General features: G+C 40.2%; 1 protein-coding gene across 1 annotated transcript; it reads left to right on the top strand.

Moving 5' to 3' along the window:
* HTRA3 (HtrA serine peptidase 3) lies at positions 1-24,995 on the top strand. Its single transcript, XM_084204067.1, has 9 exons — positions 1-728; positions 8,849-8,948; positions 10,532-10,754; positions 11,415-11,609; positions 14,195-14,227; positions 14,886-15,000; positions 21,068-21,116; positions 22,827-22,922; positions 24,174-24,995. The coding sequence occupies exons 1-9, from the start codon at positions 305-307 to the stop codon at positions 24,337-24,339; spliced, it is 1,401 nt and encodes a 466-aa protein (XP_084060193.1). The 5' UTR covers positions 1-304; the 3' UTR covers positions 24,340-24,995.
* Positions 24,996-25,245: the final 250 nt, after the last annotated feature.

Below are 25,245 nucleotides of genomic sequence, written 5' to 3'. Positions count from 1 at the left end.
GCCTGCCCTCGGCGCTCCGTGCCATGGCTCGGCGCCTCAGCCCGGCCAGCTGAGTCCTGGGAGCCGCCGCGTCCTGCGGGGACCGAGCCGGCCGTGACTCCGCGGCCCTGTCTCCGGCTTGCTGCCCACTCCGCCGTCCCGCTCGGCCCGCAGAAGCGCTGCCCAGGGCAGAAGGCACTGTCCTGCCCGAGTGTGCATAAAGCCCGCCTTCCCCTTCCCTCGCCGCGATCGCACCTTCCCGCCTCCTGCCCCGGCGCCGGCCGGGCTCGCACCCCGCTCTCCGCCGCCGCTGTCCCCGCCGAGGATGCGGGTGTCGCTGCTGAGCCCGCTGCTCCTACTGTCCCTCAGCCCCGGCCCGCAGGCCGCGGAGCTCCAGCTCGGCCGCGCCAAGTGCCCGGCCCGCTGCGATGTCTCCACGTGCCCCAGCCCCAGCTGCCCCAGCGGGTACGTCCCCGACCGCTGCGGCTGCTGCCTCATCTGCGCCGCGGGCGAGGGGGACTCCTGCGGCCGCAAGGAGGACCCGCCCTGCGGGGACAGCCTCGACTGCCGCTACCCCATGGGCAAGCGCTTCGCCAAGGGCGTCTGCCAGTGCAAGCTCAGCGCCCAGGTGTGCGGCAGCGACGGCCGGACCTACGACAACATCTGCCAGCTGAAGGCGGTGAGCCGCAAGGCGCTGCAGCACGGGCTGCCCGCCGTCGCCCAGGTCCAGAAGGGAGCCTGTGAATCGGGTAGGAGCATGGTGGGACCTGCCGCGGGGAGGGGGGGGAAGGGGGGGGGTGGGAGACCTGGCTCCCAGGGTAAAGAAAGTCATGATTTTCAGTGGTCTGGGAAGACTGGGTGGCTCTAGGGACTCTAAAAACCTCCAAGGATGTGGTACCTCACCTACCTAGCTGCTAATGACACCTGTGGTATGCGGAATGGATGCTCAGGTGCTTTCTGACCTGCAGAACGAACTCCTGGATGCTCAGGGTGGGCTTGGGCTGGGGTTTGGGAAGGATTCCCCCAAACCAGCAGCACGGCTGTGGATGATGCCTCGCTGAGGTGCAGGTTGCTGCCGCAGTGCTCCTGGGACAGGAGGCGGGCGCGCTTGCCGGATGGGAGCGAGGTGGGAAGAGGTGGCTGGGCTGCCGAGCCAGGGCAGCGGTACGAGCTTTTCGGGAGCCAGGGCAGCGGTACAGGCTTTTCGGGAGGCAGGGCAGCGGTACAGGCTTTTCGGGAGGCAGGGCAGCGGCACCGGCCCGCTCCCGTCGGGCCAGTGCCACCTTCGCTCGCCGCGCCGGCTGCGGTGGCGGCCGCGCTGTTGGGTGGCGGTGTTGGGTGGCATCCCCCGGGCAGGGCACAGCCCGCACAAACAGAGCGGGACCCGGGAACACCTGAGCTCCGGGACCGTCCCTGGGGGATTTTGGGCTGTTAATCGTATGTACCCGACAGGCGAATCAGAAAACGCCTCTAAAAGCCCATCAGGGCAGAAAAAACTCTGAGTATTAGATCAGCCACCTAAAACATAGTCTTTTGCCTGGTTTGCTTTCTTCACCAAAGGGTTTTGTAGTCTTGTAGAGACCCAACTAGGGAAAAAAAAAAAAGCCTGAAAAGCTCCTTTATAGTGTAAAATATTGATGCTCAGGCTATCAAATGGTCTTATGGTTGTAGTAAAGTGTCGAGGCCTTTGCTCAGAGCCTGTGATCAGGCTTGGTGATTTAACTTTGGAAAGTTTAGTAATCTCTTAAGCTAGTAATTTCCTTTTAGTATTAAAATGTGTCTCTTTATGGAAGTGTTAATGCTGGTAGTATCTTTCCACATACTTACTGATACATTATTTTAAGGGTTTGCTTCTGCTACATTTCCCATAGAGTTCCTGAAAAGAGAAAAGTGCTATGCTTAATGGAGTTATAAAACATGCATTAGTGTTTCCATTATGTCAGGTAAACCACTAACCATCCTATTTATTCATAGCAAACTGGCCAAAATGATTGGAAGGTTCAGAAGGAATAGGGGTACTCTTGTAGCCTTTCTGTGAACATAGGGGGCCTTTCATATATATCCTGATCTTTGGAAAGGGTAAACCAGTTCAGAGTGGGAAGATATTCAAATTATATTCCTGGAGTTCTATTCAGAGTATCTTGTCAGAGCCAGGAATTGTTTCAGATGCCAGCCTGAAGCTGCAGTGTTCTGTCTCTCCAGTATTTTGTAGTTATAAATTGTTTTCTGCCTGTACCTTTTCACATCAGCAAATGTTAACTTTAATACTCCTAAAACTTGGTTGAAACTGATCCATGAGAAATAAGCAAAATGTTTAACCAAATGAGTGAACTAGCTTGCATGTGAGAGCTTGCTGAGTGCTTGGCATTTGGTATATGTGACATTTTCTTTAAGGAATCCTCCTGAATCTAATGCTAATAGGCTTAGGAATTTAGAGCTGTGAGGCAGAAGAGATTTTTTTTTTTCAAGCAACTATTTTAGTGTTCACTTTATTTTGGCTATTTTTTTTTTTTTTGTCTCAGAAAACCTCAGCTTGGATGAAGCATCTGGTTTTCTGTTGAGATTTAATTTTTTTTTTGTTCAGTTCTACAGCTGCACAAACTGAAGCTCAAAGAAACCGAGTGCCTTGCCCAAGGTCAGGCTGAGTTGGTAGTTGAGCCAGGAATAGAACTCAATTATGGGGTTGTTTTTGTTTGTTTTGGTTTTTTTTTAACAATAACATGCAATGGCTGTAATGAGAGGCTTGGAAGAAAGTTGACAATTTAAAATTGCTGTCCAATTTCTCTTTCTTCTGTTCTTGCCTGGCCTCAGATGACTCAGAATTTGAAGGGATAAGCTAGTTATGAAGTAAATGCAGTTTTACTTGACCATCCATATATTAAAATAAACTCAGATAACAGAAGCTTCACATAGTATGACTAAGGCCCTATTTAGAACACGTACAGACCCAGAGTGGCTCCTGAAATGTCTGCTCCTCTCCTTTTTCAGTTGCTTGTGTTGATGCTGAGTTGGATTCTGGCTATGATAAACCCAGACTGAGAAACTTAGCTGTGGTTTCCTGGTGACAGCAGCCTGGTGAATAGGGATACATGAAACAAGGATGCAGGCAGGAAGGGAGGAATGAGGTGTCCAGGGTTACTGAGGGATAATCGAAAAGTTAACAGAATTTAAAATATTTTTTTCCTCGTTGAAGTCCTGGATTGAGTTGAAAAGCACCATGCCAAATTGCAAGTTCTACACACAGTGGACTAAACGGGGTGTGCACTGCATGGAGGTCCAGGAGCTCCATTACTGATGCTCTGCAATGTACCAGTGCCCAGGGGCTTCTCAGAGATACTAATGGGAGCAGTCTGCAGAAATCCTGAGCAAACTTAAACTCCCTGCTACAAATACTGGGGTTTTTTAAAACTACTTTCAACAGTATACACCTTTATATATGGGAATATATTGTGAAACTGCTAGGTTTTTTCCTTGCCTTTTGTCACTTACTGTGATAACAACAAGCTATTACAAGCTAGCATGTAAGCAGTGGAAGAAATACTTTTTGAGGACAACCTCTGTAATCAAAGATCTATTCTTACAGAGCCCTGTTTCTCAGGGCAGAAAGTGTAAGTTTTTAAGAATGCTACATATCAATCTACTAAGATGTCAGACATCTCACTCAAAGGATTCACTTGGTCACCTGCCTTCTACAGTCAATCTACTTGTTTCTTGAACAAAGGACTGGTTTTGATCTCTCAGTACAGCTTAGTACAGGTAAATTCCCTGCAAGGTTATTTTGCAAATAGCTTCTGTTAAGAGAGTTTAAATGTCAAAAGATTTGTGTTTTCTTACCTAAGACATGGAAGAAAAAAAATTTTAAATACAGGAGCATTTTTGTCAATGGAACTAGGAAAATTAAAAGCTTAATTAGAAAACCTTTGAACTGGACTTGACACTCACCATTTAGTGTCCTCTTCACTGTTAACCTGAATTCACTCTCAGAAAGGAGTCATGATGTTAAGACTCACCCAAGTCAGTCAGATCTTTGCAAGATGTGAGCCTAAAAGTTCATAAGAGAGTGTTTGAAACACAATTAATTCATAAGTCATTGCACACAGGTGTTTTGAGTGTGCCTGTATGTAACCTTGAAGATACAGAGGAAGAACTGAGTGTACGATTACGTGCATTTCTGAGAAGCTGGCCCAGTAAGGGATAGAAGTCTCCTGCTGGTGTTATTGCCATCAAAGCCTTAAAGCTGCCTGCAGCTGTATTTAAGGAAATGTACTGCAAGGTATTAGCTCGAAACACAAACTTTGGTCACATTTCTGTACTTCTTTTTTTTTTCTTATGCCTGAGTTGCTTTGAGTTACTGCAGGTGAGGATGGATAGTGTTCAGTGTTTGGTATGCAATGCAGAGTAGAGCACTTCACTGCTTTGTAAAGGATGGGTAGCAGGAAAAGGATATTCTTGCTGCATCTCCTCATGAGGGTCGCTCGGAAGGCAGGGATACCAAGCATACAAAGTGGCTGTGGTGTCTGTGCTAGATGGCTTGTACCAGTCTGTCTCTGTCTGGCCCTTGTGATTGCTGCATTGCACAAGAAAGCCACTTTGGTGTTGGTTCACCAAATTGTTTTCATCTGTGCACGGTAGACATCCGTTGTATAAACAAGTTGCCTGAACCATAATGTGGCATTAAACTCACCAAAGCTTTATGGTCAGTGCACAGCTATGCAACTTGATCTTAATGCTGAATTCATCAGAAAAGCTGCCCATGAACCTATGTTTCCAGCAGATGTTTCTGTTTTTTAAGCAGAGACATTATAATCTTTTATTTGTCTTTCATTTCTTTCCATGAAAGCACAGTAGGGACAGTGTTTATCCCTGGTGATCAGATCTGCCAGGTTGCACTCCTCCCTTAGACATAATAATTTTGCTGAATGCACAGATCTTCTCTGAAGCTGCTTTTAAAAGGGGGATGGGGAAACAACCTTAAAAGAATTACTTTTCCAGGCTCACAAATTCTTAATGAATATGAAATTGTGGATTTTAATACCATGTATTGTCTTTAAGAAAGCAGTGAATGTGATTTGATTTAATTCTACAGGGACTAAGTTGGCAGATATTCAGAAATGTTCAGTCTTTTGCAAATGTAAATTGGTCTGGTTTTATTGTCTTCAGTGGGATTATAATGATTATTTCTGCTGAATTTTTTTCCAGTTCTCCTCATACTAGGTTAACTCAACAGATTTGTTGGCATTGTTCCTGATTTATAGCAGTGTTAATGAGATTGATGTGGGTCTATTGTCTCTGCAAGAAAGTAAATAAACCACTTTTTAATGAACCCATAGCCATAGCAGATAACACCACTACCCAGGAAAAATCTTAAACTGATAATAAGGTTACTCCTACCCAAAAGGCACTCAGCTTTTTCCATTTGAATTCAGTGTAGTTGGAGCCCATAAAATTGGAAACATAAGATCACATTTTAGAAAATAGGCTGAAAATCTTTAGCTCCGTGCACTTAAATTGAAATCTGAATTTTGAGTGTTCTGCAAGGGGAGCTGGAGACCTGAAGATCTGATCACTTAGTTGAAATTATAGGCTCAAAGTTCAAGGCTGCTGAAAATCTGGCTGATTTGTGGCTATGCAGCAGATTGGGGAAATCTAGTTTTTTTGGCTAAGAAATGCATAGACAGCTAAGGACTCATGCAGCATAAATTTGGTTTTGTTTCAAATGCAGCCTGGTTGCAGCACCTTTGAATTCTTGGTTATGCAACACTTGGCTAATCGGATTAAATTATGGCTTTTTGCCAAGATAAATTAGATTTTGTTAGTGTGAGATGATTTTGAACACTCATTAATAATGTGGAAAATAATGCATGTTATTGAGAGACCTTTGAAAAACTATGTGGGAAATCTCAGAGGGTCAATGGGTCAAAATCTACAAGGGTGCTGTGGGCTCAGAGCTGTTATATGCTCAAGGCAGCAGAGATCTGAGGCCTGTGTGAGCCTCTGCAAGGCAGCAAAAATATGGAGGGGGGAGATACATATTTAACTTTCTCTTGTGGTAAGGACAGTGGCAGCAGCTGGTGTCTACCAGCTAATGCAAATTAAAGGATAGATTCTACCTCTACACTTATAACACTTGTATTCAGGGTGACATTATACAGTATACTCAGTGCTGGATGTTGCTTCCTTCAGTTTTCCAGGCTTCAGTTTCTCCCTTCTGAAGTATACTGAGGACTTCTGATGAAAACCATCAGTTTAATAATTATGCACTAAAATGCTGTTAATGATAACCATCACTTCAGTTCCCTTAAATAGTGCTGAGCGAATACAAGTGGGCAATTACACCTTCCATGTCTGTAGTTTGGGTTCCTGGCACATCCTATAATGTGTTTAAAGGTTTTCATCACTGCCAGCTTGCAGAAAATTATTCAAGAAAGATCAGCTTTGTAAGTCAGTTTTCACCAGTGTTTGGTCCCCACCAGACAAGAGAAAAAACAGCTCAACTCTGATCAGCACAGATCTTCAGACACACCTTTCATACAAAGCCTGAGCATCTGTTATTCTTGATCCTCCTTTGTTTCTGGTTTCTCTTTAATATTGGTGCAGATTTTGATTTTCTTTCAGGTTTGAGCATTCTTGTCGTCTAACCCCAGCAGGGATGTTCTGGGCTTCTGCTCAGACAGAGAAATGTTTTTACTGTTGTATAAACAGAAGATAAACATGGTTTCAGTTTTAGTCTCCTCTCTGTATGGCCACATTTTATTTTCCTCACCTTTTTTCATGTTGCGTTCAGTACCTCTTTCAGATACTTTCTCTCTGCCTCCCCCAAATCCTACCTGGAAAGTCACTGCCACCCATGATGTTTGCCTGGTGGCTAGTCAGGAGTGAGATTTTGGAACAAGCATCTTCCTGTGCTTGTGGCCATGTACAGTGCTGTATCCATTTGGTCTGGACAGAACAGTTGAGCTCTTAGAAGATGCAAATGGATTTAGTTGCCCTGAGTCACACGGAGCTATGCTGATTTACACCAACTGAAAGGCTGCATTCATCCCCAGCTTTTCCCCAGTTCTGTGCAGTTCATCAGCTGCCTTTCACTGATGCATGGCCATGTCTATTAAGATAAATGTGATGGCAATGTTATATCCTGTCAGTGAGCACTTGCTGTGTAGGCAAGTGTTCAAAGTCATGTCAGTAGACTTCAAAGGATATGCTGCATAAGCAGGCAAGCTGCTTGGGAACTGAAGGTAAAATAACTCTTCAGTGGCCTTGTAAGCAAAATGAGTAACAGTATATTGTGCTTACATTTGACTGTTCTCTGTGATTCCTGTTTGCTGTGTCTCTTTTAAACTGAGCACTAAAACAAGCACATTCAATTGGCTGGAGGGATTCTTCAGAGTGTGTGAGAATGTACATAGAAATAATAGACTGAACCTAGTCCTGCCAAGCTTTTCCTTTTGTTTATTCAGTATCACATAAATCTAACTTGCTAAATTTAAGCAGGGTTTCTTTTCATTCAGAACTAAATCCTGTGTCCAGTAACAGGATAAAGAACTTGCAGACTTCTGTGAAGAAATTCCTAATGTTCTTGATCTGGTTTCTTCAACTCATTTTCTCCCTTTGGTAGATCCCATAGTTAATTTTAAAGCTTCAGGCTGTGAACACAAAAGATTGCTATTTGAATTTGGTGATACATCCCCTATCATATGCTTTACACGTGTGGTGATATGGCTCTGTGTATCAGGGACTGCAGTGAATGTCATTTAGCACAAGCAGTGCTATTCCTTTGGGATATTGTGATGCTAGAATCCAGGATGCTGTGGCATTAGAAGCCAAGATGCTGTGGGCTTCCCCGCCCTCTTTAAGAGCTCAATTTCATGCTATTGTATTCACTCTTAATGAATGCTGTGTATAGTGCTGTTTAATGTAGTACCATACAGGCTTTTGTCAGACATTTCAGTAATCTATTGCTAGGCCCAGCTGCATGTGACAGCTTAAATGGAATTTACAAAAAGTTTTAAGTGGAAAGGTTGTAATTTAAAGCAGGTTTCTAATGCATCTACTTAGAAAAAATTAGAACTTAAGTTTGAATTGTGACTCCCAAATTCTGCAGCTGTGGTACTCAGCACTTGGCAGACCACATCTGGAATACTGCATCCAGTTTTGGATCTCTCAGTACACAAGAAAGACATTGACAGACTTGAGTGAGTTCAGGTCATGAGGATGTTTGGGGGGAACTGAACATATCTCATGTGAGGAGAAACTGAGGGTACTGGCCTTGTTCAGCCTCAGGAAGAGAAAGCTTCAGAGGGAGCTGAGTGCAGCCTCCCAGTGTGCCAGATTCACACAGAGGTGCATAATGGGAGGAGGGACAAGGGATATGAGTTGGAATGTGAGCTCAACAAGTTCAGACTTGATGTAAGAAAAACCTAAACATCATGGGGGACAGTGAAGCAGTGGGATAGGTTTCCCAGGCAGTTTCTAGAATGTCCTTGGAGTTTTGCAAGTCCCAGCTCTGTTTTCCTTTGTAGCTGATGCAGCTTTGAGCAGGAGGTAGAACCAGATACCTCCTAAGGTCCTTTCCAGCCTCACCTGTGTCTGGGATAATAACAAGTAGTTGTCCTCAGAAAAATGCTCAAGACAGAGCTTATAGACTTCCAAAGAAAAGAATGTAGAGGTAAGTGAGGCTGATGTTTAATTTTCTCAGGATCACATAGAATGCTAGGTAAGTTTTGAACAATCTTAATGACTTTGATTCCTTTTCCAGTACTGTTTAGAAACTGTTCTAGTAGGAGAAACAGACCAAGTCAGGTTCATCTTGCCTGCTTGATAAAAAAATGTATTGTCTTATTAACATATCCAATTCTTTCTGCTAGTATAGGTCACCTACAGTCCAGCAGCCCAAGATACAAATTCAACTTCATAGCTGATGTGGTGGAAAAGATTGCACCTGCAGTTGTGCACATTGAACTTTTCCTCAGGTAATACTTTCAATTCTTTGTTTTAGTTACATTGTTTAACAAAGATCTACAGTGTAGTAACTTTCCTCTTGAATTGGAGATTCACAAAATATTCTAAAACATTACAGCAGACCCATTTCTCCAGAGAACCACCCATTTGTGTGTTTTGTTGCTGGTCAGTAGATCTATTCTAATGGGTTTACAGTACTATACAATATATACTATCTACCCTAAAGTAAGTCTATCTCATCTTTGGAGGTATCTTCAGCCTTCACTAAAATGTTCTGCCTTTTGGACTGTATTTGTTATCTCAGTTTAAATACATATATATACATATTTTTATATATATATGTGTGTGTATGTGTGTATATATATATTCAGACACTAAGCTGGGAAAAAATGGTTTGTTGTTACTTTTTCAACTTTGAATGAGAAACGATTTTATTTTTGCAGGAAAAGCATTAAGAGGTAGAATGTGGAGGAGATGTAGCCTATCTAAACAGAGAAATTAGTCCTGATAGGAAAGAAATTTACTAAATTTTTTGACCAGAACATCACCAATGTTCAGGATGCTAAAGCGAGCCCTGATGTGGCAAGATAACACTAACGTGTCAAATCAACCTGAGAGGTTTAAATACGAGTGCTCAGAACAACCTGCTGTCAGAACAAATTACTGCAAATATTGCATGTACTCCATTATGGGAATATCTTTCTTCCTAGAGTCCTCTCAATTTCCACAGATATAAGAATTTCTTTGAGAATTTTTGTAGGCTTTTTTTCATAGGCTTTATCTTGACTTTACAAAATCAAGATAATCAAGTGTATCAGGAGACACAGTTTTATGCACATGGTGATTGGTCCTTTGAGAGGATGTTACAGTGGAAGATCCTTAAGATCTTTGCATATGTAGTTAAGATTGTTTGTTCTTTCCCTACAAGTAAATGTTTGCCCAGCAGCTTTCTGGGTGCTTATTTTGATACTACTTTTTCCTGGGACTTTGTGGGCCTTTTCTTGTCCTCTGCTATGCAGACACTTTATGTTCCCCTGTTTGTAAAATCTTTTGCCTGTTATTTCCCACCAAGTTTTACCCATTGTAAGTGTTTTTCATTTTTTCTTTCACATTCCTAGTCATTTTGGTTTCCAGACATGCTTTTTCCAGTCTGCACTTGGGCTTCATGATCCCCTTAGACCTCGTCTCTTCCTTTATGCCTCTGTCCAGCTGCAAGGTTCCTTCTTTCCCTTTTCCCATTAGATGATCAGTTAATTTTTTAGCTTTATTATTTCCCTCTTTCAGTATGTAATAAATAACCATTGGGATCAGATGGGCTCCTTCTCCTTCCTTTTTTGTCACCTACCCTCTGTGCAAGGAAGTTTATAAAGACAGAATTGGAAACCAAAGGAAAAGGATCCTGCTGATTGTCTGTAAACATCAGTTCCTATCTCCCTGACTGACTAAAACCAGTCACAATTTTCAGGAAGGGATCCTTTCTCTTTAATTAAAAAAAAAAAATGATTCTAAGGGGAAAGGTGGTAAGTGATGTCTGATATAATCTTTTCTTAAGTTGGTTTTGCTTATGACACAAAATTTCTTGCTTTTTTTACAGGCACCCTCTCTTTGGTCGAAATGTCCCCCTTTCCAGTGGATCTGGGTTTATTATGTCTGATTCTGGTTTAATTGTGACCAATGCCCACGTGGTGTCAAGCACAAATGCAATATCAGGGAGACAACAACTGAAGGTACAGCTCCAGAATGGAGATACTTATGAAGCAACCATCAAAGACATTGACAAGAAATCTGACATTGCAACAATAAAGATTCACCCTAAGGTGAGTGACATAAACAGGTGAATGCCTTCATTTGGGCAGTTTCAGTTTCACTTAGTGCAAAGTAGATTGAGTAGAATCTACGTTTAAGGATTCCTTGGAAAGATCTGTGGAAAACAGTGTACTGAAATACAGGCCTGGAAACTTTTCATATCTTGGAATTAAGTTACTTTGTCTTCTGTGCTAGGAACTGTAAAAAATGAACAAGAAAAAAATATTTTAATTACGTTCATTTGTGGCAAAAACTCATTTAATATGTGGTAAAATCATGCTATCTTTACCTAAATACCCAGGCTAATCTTTCTAAGCTTTGTGCCAGTATGCATGGACTGCAAGGTGGGCATAATGCAGAGAGAGTGGCAGTCAGCAACTGGTTAACAGTTGGTTTGTATACTGCTTCTAGGAGGAGGCAACAATCTGCTGGAAAACAGGGAAGTTTTGATGTCCTTTTCTCAGTGAAATTGCAAGGAACTACGGATAGCTGTTTGTTTTTGAAGATGGTTTAAAACAGCTTAAGTTTTTGGTATAGGATAGTGAGTGGCTCTTTTGTTAATGTAATAGAAAGTGTTTGTTCCTAACTTTTTGCTGATTTTTAATCTTTGCAATCAGGTTGTTTTCAAGTATGAACTAATGCTTATTTCTTTCTCTCTCTGTTTACTTAAGAAAAAACTACCAGTATTGTTATTGGGACACTCAGCTGATCTGAGGCCAGGAGAATTTGTGGTGGCAATTGGAAGCCCATTTGCCTTACAGAACACTGTGACCACGGGTATTGTCAGCACTGCTCAGCGAGACGGCAAAGAGCTGGGCCTGCGGGACTCGGACATGGATTACATCCAGACAGATGCCATTATTAATGTAAGCACGAGGTGTGGGATGAGTTCCACTTCACAGTCTGTCCCCACTGTGTGGCATGGAAGTGCCTGCTCTGAGAGATGAATACAACAGCTTTAACATCAGTGAAACTCTTCTTTTTCTAAAGTCTATGCAGTGCAGTGTCTGTCAGGTGTGTTCAGGCAGTGTTGTGCAGGGAATGATAAATAAAAGTTCTCCCACTGAGGTTGTCTGTGAGGATGCTGCATAGGTCAGATGCTTTGAATTCTGTAAATCTCATGCAGCAACATGGTTGTATCAGCCAGCAGTAAATTAAAACATTTCTCTCTCTGCCTGCTGAATTGCTCTGGTCAAGGAAGCTGTAGAAGGAAGCCTAAATTTCTTTCATCTCCGTCCATTAGATGGAGTAGTCAAATTGAGAGTATGTACTTCAGTTTAATGACAGGGCACCCAGGTAAGAACATAAGGAGAGGACTGGGGGTTTTTGTTGCTGTTCTTGTTTTCCCTTTGCATATCACATAATCAAAACAAGAATCAAGGTGGAAAATAACGGAAAGTTTGAGGTACGGTTTGGAGCTAAGGGTCCTAGCATTGCATGTTATATAGAAATACATTTAAGTAATGTTCCTTCAGAGCATCTTGGAGTGATCCAAAGGGCTTAAGAGAAGTGCTTGGGTGTGTGTGTAGTTTGTACTGCTTCTAAAATGAGTGCTGCACACATATCTGAGGTGGAAAACTGCCTGAAATTTTATACCTTAAATCTGTTACACATTGAAAGGAAAATATTTTCAGGATTTGTTTGTTGGACTTTAATGTCAAATTTGACATAAGAAGAAATAATAGTGTTTTACACACACAGAGCACTTCACAAATCGTTATTGTCACAGAGTTGTTGAAAGAAATTGTGTAGGGAGGAAAAAAGAGGAAAATTATTTTTTGCTCTGATATGACATAAAAGTGAGCTTTTTCAAAAAGCTTTTGTGTGACGCAGGAGCTGAACTTCTCTAGACATTTAATTGGGATTACTCTCTTCAGCTGTGCAAGGAGAATAAGGAAAACTTAGGCAAGATGGGTTACTTGAGAGCACACACTGAATTGGTGGTGGAGACAGAATTGGAACATGGGATTCTTGGCTTCTTGCGTATACACATTTTTCAAGCTCAGACTCCTTCCTTGTGTATGTACTTAGACATTTGCTGCCTTTCAAAGCTAATGAGCAGGTTTAGACAGGGATAGCAGTGTGTCTCATAATGCTGGACCAAAGGAAGAGTGATAGCAGATGAGGTGAGGAAAATGACACTAAGTTTGAATTGCTTTGCCATCTGGGACCACAAAACATGAAGATGGTCCCTGGCATAAGGATGCTTTGTGCTTAGCTAATGCACTCGTTTTCTCCTGAGAAAGGGAGGAGTTTGAGAGTTGGTCTGTTCAGAGCATTCCTGTGGCTCAGCCAAGACTTTTCTGCAGGAATGTGCATGCAGCTGCCTTTTGAGGAATGCTGGGACAGCAGTAACACAGGGCAGTCAAAAACAGGGCCATAAGGTTCTAAATGGAGCTGTATTGCATGTGCTGAAGTGCTTTCACATCCTTCAAGCAGAAGACAAGTGAATGACAGACTAGGTGCTGAGCAAGCCTGAAAAATCATTATTTTGGTTTCTTTGTGCCAGCAGACATAAAAATCACGTGTGCAGCCTCTGGTCACTGGAGAGATACAGTATAAGGAACTAATCTATTTGTTTAATTTGAACTTTGAAGCTGTTTTATAAATTTTAATGTCTATTTTATTCTCCAAAGAACCTATAAGGTTTGCCCAGTACTATCTAAGTGTAAACAGTTTGTGTCTTACTTCTCTGTCATACATCATTTAGCTTTTGTTTCTTTTGAGTGGTAAGTTGCTGCTCTTGGCTGTTTTGCAAACCTACTCAAACTCTGGCCTCACTCAAAAACAAATTGTTGAGCCAGCTTGAAGATGGACTAGCAACTTCCCCAGCTCTCATTTCCTGTGGTCCTGTTGCATGTTTCCTTTAAAGGCCATTAGGTATTAGGTAATTTTGAGCTGTTCAGAGCTGCTCTGTGCCTTCCCTAGAGAGGCATATGGGTCTGTGGTTACTAAATCAATCCTTATGTAGTAGCTACCTCATAGCAATATGCTGTGATTAAATATGCAAACCACTGTATTCTGCTCCAGTGGAGAATGAGAGACTGACAGTGTTACAAACCAAAGTGATGAGTGAAACAAAAATTGTGGAAGCACTTCACTGAAGTATAACTTTAAATAACTATTAATTATCTCAAGATCTTGTTCTGACAGGCTTTAGAAGAATCAAAATACTAGTTTTAGCTATTCAATGTCTTAAACTCAGACTATTTGGAGTGACTCCTAACTTAATTCTTGTTTCTGAAAAAAACCAACTATAGTCATGAGAGGGCTTGAAGGGCAGAATAAGGCCTACTTTTAATCTTCTGTGATTGATATTGTGTCTGTCAGTGCTGCCTAAGAAATTACTTCCTCTCTTTCATTTACTTACAAAAACAGTACTGTTTGTAATGAGAACTGCATTTCCAACAGTGAAGTATTAATTTATTGTTCCCCTATGTCGTTTTTACAGTACGGCAACTCTGGAGGACCTCTAGTTAATCTGGTAAGTCCACGTGACTTGGTTTGGTTGGTTGGTTTTGTTTCAGGAGCTAGTTTCAAGTGGGAGAGTGTTCTTTTGGAAAGATTCATAGGTCATTCCAGCTTCCATTCATTTAGCTAATGGTAGACAGCCTGTAGCTAATGCAGAACATGCAAATTAGGTCTCAGTTCACACACCATAGGAGAACATTTCCCCATTGAGCACAGAAATATTTACATAGCAGTGAGAAATATTGGATCTGGGGGGAGCAGTTACACTTGTTAGTTCATGCTGTGAAACCTGGGATGCACAACAGAGATGGAGCCTGGCTACCCCACACAACTCTTTGAAAGTAGATTGCTTTAAATCAGCACTGGTTTTGCAGGGCAGTGGTTGTAGTGGTAGTAGTGACTCCACTGTCCACTTGGCAGAGGGAATGTCTTGCTGTGTGTTGGGATGGACCTTGGATGAACACACTGTACTGTAATCTCTCTGGCCATCACAGTTAAATGTGAAATGGATCATGAATCAAAGCCCAGATCCTCCCTTATAAGTAGTGTTTATTTCTTAAGTGATTACAACACTCTAAAATTTCTTACACCAGCTTCTAACATGAAATGCTAGGCAGGGAGCTGGACCCTGTACTTAGGAACAAATTTAATTGGGTGTTGTCTCTCAACAGGATGGTGAAGTGATTGGGATTAACACCTTGAAGGTCACAGCTGGAATTTCTTTTGCTATTCCTTCGGATCGTATCACTCAGTTTCTCACAGAGTCACATGACAAACAAAGTAAAGGTAAGGTCTGCAAGAAACAGTGACATCTTCCAATTATTATCCTGATCCTGGTGAAGTGCCAAAAGACATGGATATGGGATCCTATTATTGAAAGGGGCAGCATTCTTTTCCATTATAGACCATCACAGACTAGGAAATAGAAAACAATCTCACAGAAGTGGGAGAGACTTTTTATTACTCACACCCCCAAAGAGCAGCCAGTGTGTGTATAAATATGGGAAATAGGGCCTCTGAGAATAGTGAGGACACAGATGAATCATCACTGTCTCAAATGATCTTGAGAACAGATGATCACTTGTTTTCAGGAGTTTTATTGTCCTCTTTTCATTTATTGTCCAAGCAAAAAGATTAAGGTATACTGTAGAAAATAAGGTAAAAACCTTTAAAATCACCTGTCCACAGGTGGGGTGTAGTCCATAGAACCTGACCTATTTTTTATCATGGTCATGTATGTCATGTATGCTATATAATCACATATTGTGACAGACTCTCAGGCCCTGGTGGAAGAAAGGCTGTTATTAATTTGTGAATAAATACGTGGGAAGATGGGAGAGAGGCAGAAAGAAAGGTCTCTGCACCGGACAGCATATAAATCTAAATATATTGGCAATGACAACTGCAGTACTTTAGACTTTTTACATGCCTGCACCATATTTGTCACCCTGTTCTAGATGTCATACTATAGGCTGCACAGCCAAATCTGATCTTGTAATGCTGCATCCAGGCCAAACCTTCCTTGCTCTTTCTCTTGCCAATTTATCTGTCCACACCCTACTACTAATCTTTTACCATGAGTGTTGGCTGCTGCTGCTTCTTCTCTTGAAACTTAATGTTATTAATCTTGTCTTCTCCTGAGTTCATCCAGTTCCTGATGCCAGGGCTGTTTCCCTACACCACTGTCCTCTCAGATATTGTTATTTTGGAAACTTCCCTTAGTCAGCGGTTTTAATGGGATGCATCTGCTTGTATGAGAGCATCACAAACCTGATGGGTACCCTCATCTGTGCTTTGTTGAATTCCACAAACCATATTGTTTTCACTGTTGATTTGGGGGAAGAGGGAGGAGTAGTTAAAAAAAAGTTGTTAATTATATGCTGAGAAGTGCATTTTAAAGTAGCTGACATAATTTTTTTTCAGTCAACATGTCAAAAAAACATACTTCTATGCCCTGGTTACTAACTTATTGCTGGTTTCTGAAACAAGCAGGTGTCTCATTAGTGATGTTACTCTTTAGAACCAAACTGCTCATCCCAGTCCTGGGAAGAGCAATGACTCAGCCTGCAGGGCTGGCCTGGAGGCATGAACTCAAGCCTTGTGCAGAGCTCACTATCTCCTGCTAACTGGGGCTGGAAAGTCAGTGAAGCTTAGAGATGTCACGACTGAAATCAGTCACCCTGCTCCTTCAGTCACCTTTACCTCCACAGAATGATGAGCTCAGCTAAGGGCCCAGAGACAGCATTGCCCATGGAGGAACTGTAGGAAAAAATGTGAAAGATTCAAGTTTATACCGGGATTGTAACATACAGATTTTATTTTTTAATAATGTCACAGAATTCCCTAATCGAAAGGATTTACACATTCTCTTAGTGTCACTGTGACTGTCCCTGCTCCAAAAATCCTGGGGCATAGGAAATTTTACTGTTTATCAATTTTTTTTTTGCTTTTTCTTCTCTGAAGTACATCTTATAATTTTGCTGTAGCAGAAGTCATTTACAGCCCTTAATCCATACAGAAAGTTTCTAGGAGATATTTTCACCACATATTTGGGACTTTTAGTTTTGATTTTTTAGGCCTTTAGTAATAGTTCTCAGGTTTATTGTATAGTCACTATTTTTTGGCATAATGAATTTGTGTAAGCAGAATTTTAGGGATGTTTTTATCATGTTTTCTTTTCTTCCAGTTATGTTTCAGAAGTTTCAGTGGGATCCTCCCTTATGATACAATTAGGTCATAGAAAGACATTTATGGGTATTACCATTTTGCTCTTAATATCATATTGCCTGAAGATAACATTCCCTTATGATACCACTCTTTCCAGATTTTTTCTGGCATAGTAGATCCTCAGTGTTTTAATAAGCTGGACTTTAGTTCTTTGAATCTCAGTTGATCAGATAACTGTTTTATATAGAAGGCATATATTTTTTGAAATCTCATCTATTATATATAATTTCAAATAGCTGATCTATTGAAGAACAGGAGTAGCAAGCAGAGGAAAAGTAGAGGATGTAATTTGAATAAAGAATTTGCACTGTTTGTTATCTGTACATTCTATATTACCTAATGCATTGTTAATATATAATAGCACCTAATGTATTTTTGACCAAAGATTTGCCACAGCCTTCACAGAAATGTTTGTCTGTTGAATGGTCTGAAAGGCTTTGCTAATTTTGGGGTAACCCGGTAATAAGGTTAATGTCCTTTTATAGTTATGAAGTCTTAAATTGCTACATAAAGTAAAGTGTCTCCATCTGTATCTCAGTTTTAACCAGCTATGTATTCTGTGTTTATGTCTGGAAGTTAACAACATACTTAAGCATTGACTGATTTTATTTTTAAAATTTTTTAATTTTTTTTTTTTTAGGAATTTCTCCCTTTCGGTCTTGGCTCTATCTATTCCTAGTTTAGACTTGAGCAAAGCAGTAAAACTAGGAAATCTTTTAGATGCTTTAAGGTAGAAGTCAGTAAGTCAGCAATTTGAAAAAAAATATTAAAGAGAAAATCCATCCTAAAAGGTCAGCTTAGCCTCTAAAAGTGTCAGCAGAAAAGTGAATAAACCTGGTTTCAGATGGGCAAGGGGAAATAGGGGAGTTCTGCATTGGCCACACCCAAAAACTCATTTACATAAATCCTCATTTTACATCCCCAGGACCTTGTATTAGTTGTGTTGAATGATTACCTTTGTGTTTGAATGATTATTACCCATAATAATTACCACAAATCATGAGGGTTGCTTAGGAGCCTTGCTGAGTGTAGGTTCAGACCACTGTTAAATTCAGCTATGCAGTTTATATGAAAGGGACGCTGCACACAGTCCAGCATTATAGGCTTGAGCTGTTTGCATGTTTTCTATTTGGCATTAGAATCTTTCTTAAATGCTTTCAGGGCTGTTCATATAATCTACTAGATGTGCTAGGTGAAAAAGGAATTATCAGAAAAGTAGAAGTTGGCATTTGAATTAGAAGTGCAGGATCCGTTTCTTCACTTGGAAGTCCTGGGGATATCCTGGCCCCACTGAAATCAGCTTCATTGAGTATAATTTTGTACCACAGTTATTCAAGCCCATAGAAGTTTGAGTATATGCCCCCTTAATTTGGATTTATCAGTTCTTTTTGCTACAGTTTATGTGTCATAAACATTTCTGCTTTCAGTTGGTGTTTATCTGTCTGGTTTTTATCTTTATTGTTGCAAGCATCAATAAATAAAGTTTAACAGTAAGGCAAGTGCTTTCCTTATTGTGAAACAGAAATTTCTGGGAATAGTGAACTGCTTCTCAATACTTGGGGTCAGCTGCTTGTGACTTTCTATTAACAATAAGCAGATTTAAGTTTAAATTTGTGGTTGAGGTTGGTTTGATTGGCTTTGTACCTCTGGAATCAGTGTTTAATCTGGCCTGGTATTTACAAAAATGAAATTTGAGTCTTTCTCTTCTGTGCTGTGCTCCAGCTTTAGGCCACAATGGTTTCGCATTTGCTAAACCTGATTCTTCTAACATATGTTAACTACTGCTGGGACTGCACCCTTGTGATGTTCTCCTTAGATTTATGACATCACTTTATTCCAGTTCTCCTAAATATTTTTTCTTTTGTCTCATGATTGCACATATTGCCAGAATGACAGGTTTTGAGACTTTCTATTCACAGAGCAGATGTAAGATGACAATGGTAGTTCCAGGTGCCATGTACTGTTGTGCCAATGTGACTTAGCCCCTACATCACCGTGTCTATACTTTGGGAATGATAAAACACTACTACTGGTTGTCTGTGCCTGTTCAGTCTCTGCTGATACTTCAAATAAGATGGACAGTTCAATTCCCATTAATCATTGTTGAAAACTGTGGGTTTTGTTGAAGGTGTTTGACTTGGGTTAAATTCAATGGAATGGACTTTTGTGAAGCAAAAGGACTGATTTTTTTTTTTTTTTTAACTTATATTCTGACACACAAAATGTCTGGAGAGGGGAAAGAGAGGAGTGTCTACTCTGCTGCTATCACTAGTGTCATTTCTCCTGTGGTTTTGCATTCTTGCAGTTCTGTTTCTTCCAAGTCAATTTCTTTTGTCTCTTCTTTCATTTTCATTTTTCATCATGTAAACATTTCTAACTCAGGCTCCAGAGTATCTTCGTGTTACTGCAAATTTCTGCCTCGCAGGCGATGACCAGCATCAAATTGTTTAATTCGAAGGGAAAACTGTCATCACAGATGCTGTCACTGATCTTAGGAAGGGAATTTCATTATTTAGCTGTCTACATTGCATGGACAAGTGGATTGTTTTTAGGGGGGAGAATTATCATGTCTAAATATTTTTAAAAAGTGAAAAATTACATTTCTGCCATGGGGAGTGGAGGAGCGCTGTGAGCTAGTTCATGGTCATGCCCAAAGCTCTTCAGACTTCAAATCTGAGCAATTGAACTTCTTGACATTGTTACTATGGCTGATTTTGATCTTGCTAGTTTTACTTTAAAATAGAGGAGAGCCAAGCATTTCAGGGCTAAGTAGGGATGACAGTTGTGGATGCCAGATTTTTCAGAGTGTAGTAAATCCAATGTTTAGTAGTCAACATTTTCAGTGACTCCAATGGGAATATTTGGCATGTGTAATATTCAAAACTAAGTCCTTTACTTGGGAGTATTTTTCTTGGAAAGAATAAGAGCTAGAGAAGACTGTGTGCATCTCCTTTTTCCTCATATGAGAACCTGGAGAAACTCAAAGATCTTGTGAAGTCGTTCTGGAACAAGTAAGGGGAAATATTGTTTCATGCCGGATGTAACTGAGTACTGCAGCACTCACTGCAGGAAGTCATCAAACTGCATTTTTTTCATAAGCCAGCTGTGCAATATCTTGGCTTAGTAAAAGCCAGCTTCAGAAATATGCTGTTCTTCCTAAAGGAGTGATTTCTCACCATTTAAAATTCCACAGAGTCCTAGTGAATTATAGAATAGTGTCTACAGGAAGGGACCTTTAAAGTTCATCTAGTCCAGCCCCTCTGCAGTGATCAGGGACGCCTTTCATTGCATCCCACCTGACCTTGAGTGTTGGCAGCTTGGGCATCTACCACTTCTCTGGGCAGCATGTTCCAATGTGTTACTACTCTCATAATAAAAAATTCTTCCTGATACCTACTGCCAATCTACCCTCTTTTAGTGTGAAGCCATTACCTTTTGTCCTGTCTTAAAAGCCCTCTTTAAATACTGGAAGACCTCATTAAGGTGTCCCTGAAGCCTTCTTTTCTCTAGGGTGAACGACCCAAACTCTGTCAGCCTATCTTCATAGCAGAGGTGCTCCAGCCCCCTGAGTATTTTTGTGATCATTTTGGCAAAAGTCTACATGTTTTTGTTTTTTTTTAAACTTGCTTTTTATTCTTTGGGGTAGAAATAACAAGCCATTTGCATTATAATCAGCGTGAATCTTTTGATTGCCCTTTCTCTGAAAAGTGGAAATTTGGATTTGTTTAGATTGCATTTCCATCTCCATTTTAATGAGAACATCATATGATGAAATTGTATTGACCAATTTCAGATTAAATGGTAGTTGGTTATGAAATTTTCCATTTACTGAATTCTTGTGACACTAAATCACAATAATTTTCTGAATTTCCTGGAGGAACAACTCTTACAGAGTGTAAATGTGCTTTCTCTCTTACCCTTAGTTGCAGAAAGAGGGATTGTCATTCTGTTCACTAAAGCTAATTTTAAAAAAACCAACACTTTAGTACAGATGTGTGTGATTTTGTTTAGTTTTGTTAAAATCTGATACATTCTGTTTTACTTTTCAGGTATTTTGGGTCATCGGAGCAGTTATTTTTGTCAGTGTTTACCTACATTTCTTAAATATCCTCTGTGTTCCTTTCAGATGGGAAGAAACGTTTCATTGGCATCAGAATGCTGACAATAACACCTGCGTAAGTATCTTAGAGAGGGAACTGTATGTTCATGCACACAGGAAGTGGTCAGCAGTGCTTCAGAAATCCATTCACCTTTCTCTGAAAATCTCCAGAATTCCAGAAGTGGGCATTGGCTTCTAGGAAATATGCAGGCATTTCAATTACATAGGTAAAATCTATGTTCTGAGACCTGGAAATTCTCTAAATTCTGATAGTAGTGGATGTCCTGAGGATGGCTGAGGGAAAATAGGAAAAGCCTAAACACATGTTTTGGTTCTTGACAAGGGCACTTGGAGTAACACCAGGTTTTAGGTGGCATGTAAACAAAATGGTGCTTTCAGGTGACTCTGAGTGCCAATGACAGATCAGCTGATGGAGGGTTTGGTGGTGTTTTATCAGTGCCAGTGGAGGCCATATGATGTGAAGTTAGGTGCCTAACTATTAACTAGAAAGAGCTGCTAAAGTGCCAAACTAAAGCTTTGTGCCTCCATGTTAACAAAGCCAGAAATGGACATCCTCCTCTGGCTCTTTACTGCCTTTTCCCTCTTACATTGCTTTGTGTCTTGCTGTTGCCCAGATATGTTCTTGGATAATAAATGAGTGCTCTTGTGCTGATGTTCTTTCCCAGCAGTAGGCATGTTTCCAATGTGGCAGTAGACTGCAAAATTAAACAAGAGAATTTCCAGCTGGGGTTGTAGTAAAGCCATCTTTTTTTCTTGAGTTACTCTCCTGCAGTCCTCCCTGAAGGGTCGGATCCTCAGCTGGAATGAATCAGTGTAATGGCATTAACATCACCGATGGAGAGACACTCAGGATGTTTCTCTGCATAATTGTGAACATGATGTGAGATTTTACTGCTTTTGGAACATCTAAGTAAGCCGTGTAAGATGTCTGCAGGCCTGTTTTCAGAAAAAAGACCACTTCCCTTGTTGTGTTTGCTTTAATTATTCAATTGTTAGCTTCCTCAGTACTAAATCAAATAAAGAGAAGCTGTGTAGCCATTTTTGGCTTGTTTTCCTTCTGTGGGACCCCAGTTTTTCATGGCAGACAGCCCAGTGATCCATCCTTGGTTTAAAATCTTTCTTTCCAGAAATGGGTTTTAACCCACATTGTACACAGACCTGAAATGATGTAATCATCTCTGAAATGAGGGGATGTTTGTAGAGGCTCTATTTTGCAGGGGGTTCCTGTCTTCTTTCTTTAGAAAGTGATCCACAAGAATTGCTGATGGCAATTTGAGGAAACTGAAGTTTCCAGCTCTGATCTGTCTTCTCTCTGGAGTTATCAAAAACTCTGTTGTTCTAGATAAACACAAATTAAGAATGACTTGCAAAATAAAAGAAACTAGAAAAGTTAGCAAATTTCTGCCCTGTCACCAGCATTAATTCTTTGGGCAGAAAAACCTTTTGTCCCTGAGAGTGCTCCTGTTCTTGTGCTCATGGACAAGGCCCTCTGTGCTAGTGCTGCAAAGAACCAAAGTCAGATTCTTGCAGATTTGCAAGACCATTAGGTTTAGCATGCTTTGCACAGGTAAGGATTTCACCTCTCTTAAAATCTATGTAATTTGTTTTAATCCAAGTTCAAATCCTCTACATTTTCATTACAAAACAACAGGCAAATGATTAATTGTTGTATTTTACTTTTTGTCACAAAAAGTTTAAATAAATAAGAATATTTATATGCTTTTGTAGTGCAATCAGAGTCTGTATAACTTTGCTCTTCTTTTAGCTTGGTGGAGGAACTGAAGCACAGTAATGCTGATTTTCCTGATGTCAGAAGTGGAATTTATGTACACGAAGTTGTTCCAAACTCACCTTCTCATAGGTAGGTAGAGCACATCATTTTCTTCACCACAAATAAACCTCCAAAGGGATACTAGAAGGTAATATTTCTTTTTATATTCAAATATTTCCTCATACCAGGCTTGAGCTGTATTTAAACAATTAAAAATTGTGCCTTTTGGTTTTAAATATTTGTGCTAAGATTCTGCTCACCTCTACAAAAATGAAGCATTTCATAACTATCTAGATCATGGAATTGTTTAGGTTGGAAATGATCCTTAAGATCATCAAGTCAAATCATGAACCCAGAATTGCCAAGGCCACCAGTAAACTCTGACCTTAAGTGCCAGTTCTACCCATCTTTTAAATTCCTCCAGGGATGGTGACACCACCACTTTGCTGGGCAACCTCTTGCAGTGTTTGAAAACCCTTTCTGTGAAGGAATTTTTCATATTATCCAATCTAAACTTCCCCTTGGATGACTTCAGGTCATTTCTTCTTGCCCTGTCACTTGTTACTTGGTAAAAGAGACTGCCACCCACCTCACTACAACCTTTGATGACATTATGAAACACTAACAGTGTGCTAATAAAAAGAACATCCCAAATACAATTAACTAATTTGAGGAGTTTTGTGAAGTATGTTGAATATTAATCAATAGAAACTTGGATTAAGTTTAAGCAGGAAACAGAATAATGTTCACCTAAGGCACCATCAGAGCTGTTATCTGAGACAGTGCTTAATCTTAAAGGGAAGAGGCTGTTCTACAGAACAGTTGCAAAATAAATAAAATATTTCTAAAAATAATTTTAGGAAGATCAAAAGCAAAAGTAATAAAAACATCTATTCAGGATTACATTTGAGCAGCAAGAGAGAAATAATTTCCCAGTACTTTAGCTGGTACACTTTACTTGTCTTGAAATTTTGCAGTTTTCATTTTCAATTCTTGAAATAAATATTGGTGTCATAAAAGCATGGTCTTGCAAATGGACTAAGTTAATCTGTAATAGATAAAAGCCTTTTTTTCTTTCTCATTTGTTGTACTCTTGTAGAAGACATGAGAAAATTAGTTTTGTTTTTTTAAGAAAAAATCCTCAGTGAAATAACCTGAGCCTTATTTTGCATTTAGCAAGTGCCACCTGTAATTATTTCACAGTCAGGAGGCTGGAATGTCCCTTCAGTGGAGACTAAAACAAATCAAAATTTACTGAATTTGCAAAAGAGGCGATGAATAGCTTTTGTACTTTTCCTCTGCATCGACTGCATCCTTCATGCCTTTTTCTTGCCTTTGCAGAGGAGGGATCCAGGATGGAGATATTATTGTGAAGGTCAATGGGCGTCCTTTGGTGACCTCCAGTGACCTGCAGGAGGCTGTGATGAATGAATCGCCTCTACTACTTGAAGTTCGAAGAGGAAACGATGACTTGCTATTTAACATTGAGCCTGAAGTTGTCATGTAAATAGAATTGGGGGAGTCTCACCATAAGTAAACTCACTTATTCTGGAACACTAGATACCTCCTTTACAGCTACAGTAATTATACTTCCTGTTGACTAATGACAAGGTGGACTAACTTAATTGCCTGAGCCATTTCTGTACATAGTAGCTAGAATGACTTCAAGGATGCCATTTATAGAGGATTTAAATTTCAAAGAAACTTAAGAACTGTGGGTCCCACTTCTTGTAGATGCAGAGCAGATTCAGTTCTGCATATGGAAAGATCCAAATACTACTGGAAGTGAGGAAGTATATAAAAGAGGGAATTATTCTTAAACTACAATCATGGCTACAGCAGACCCAAGTTATTGCTATGCAAAATTGACTTTTTTTTTTCCTTTTATGTAACTTTTTCAATGTGAGCCTATTATTGGCAAAGCTTGTTCTTAGTGCTTCTGTGCTCCGTGTCAATGCACATAGATGAAATCTGTAAATATTGAAAGGAACAAAAATGGTGTCAGGCTATAGAGTGTTACACCTAGGTCATGCGATTTTTGGAATATAGTAAATGATTCTTATAGAATTAATGCCTTATATATAAATCAAAACGATGTACTGAACAAAGTTAAGTTTGAGAAAGTGCACAATTTTTTAAGAATTTGATACAAACTTGTTTTGCATTTTTACTGGTAAGCTTTGCTGTAAAATTGTTACACTACTTTTGGCTTTGACTGTATGTTTCTACTGTAAGGAGATTAAAGTTTACACAAATAATCTGTTGATGTAAACCTCTTTTTAAACAAATGTCTTCTCTGCTTCTTCTGTCTCACTCCCAAGAGAAAATTTTCTTACAGAAAATTTGGCCCTGATGTTATGAAAACCCTTTGCATCCCTATGATACAATTTTTCTGCCCTTATTTAGACTATGT

The sequence above is a fragment of the Fringilla coelebs genome (assembly GCF_963513975.1).
Source record: "Fringilla coelebs genome assembly, chromosome: 4".
NCBI classification, from domain to species: Eukaryota; Metazoa; Chordata; class Aves; order Passeriformes; family Fringillidae; genus Fringilla; species Fringilla coelebs.
The sequence above is the reverse complement of the archived record's forward strand: the minus strand, read 5'-3'. Positions and strand labels throughout refer to the sequence as shown.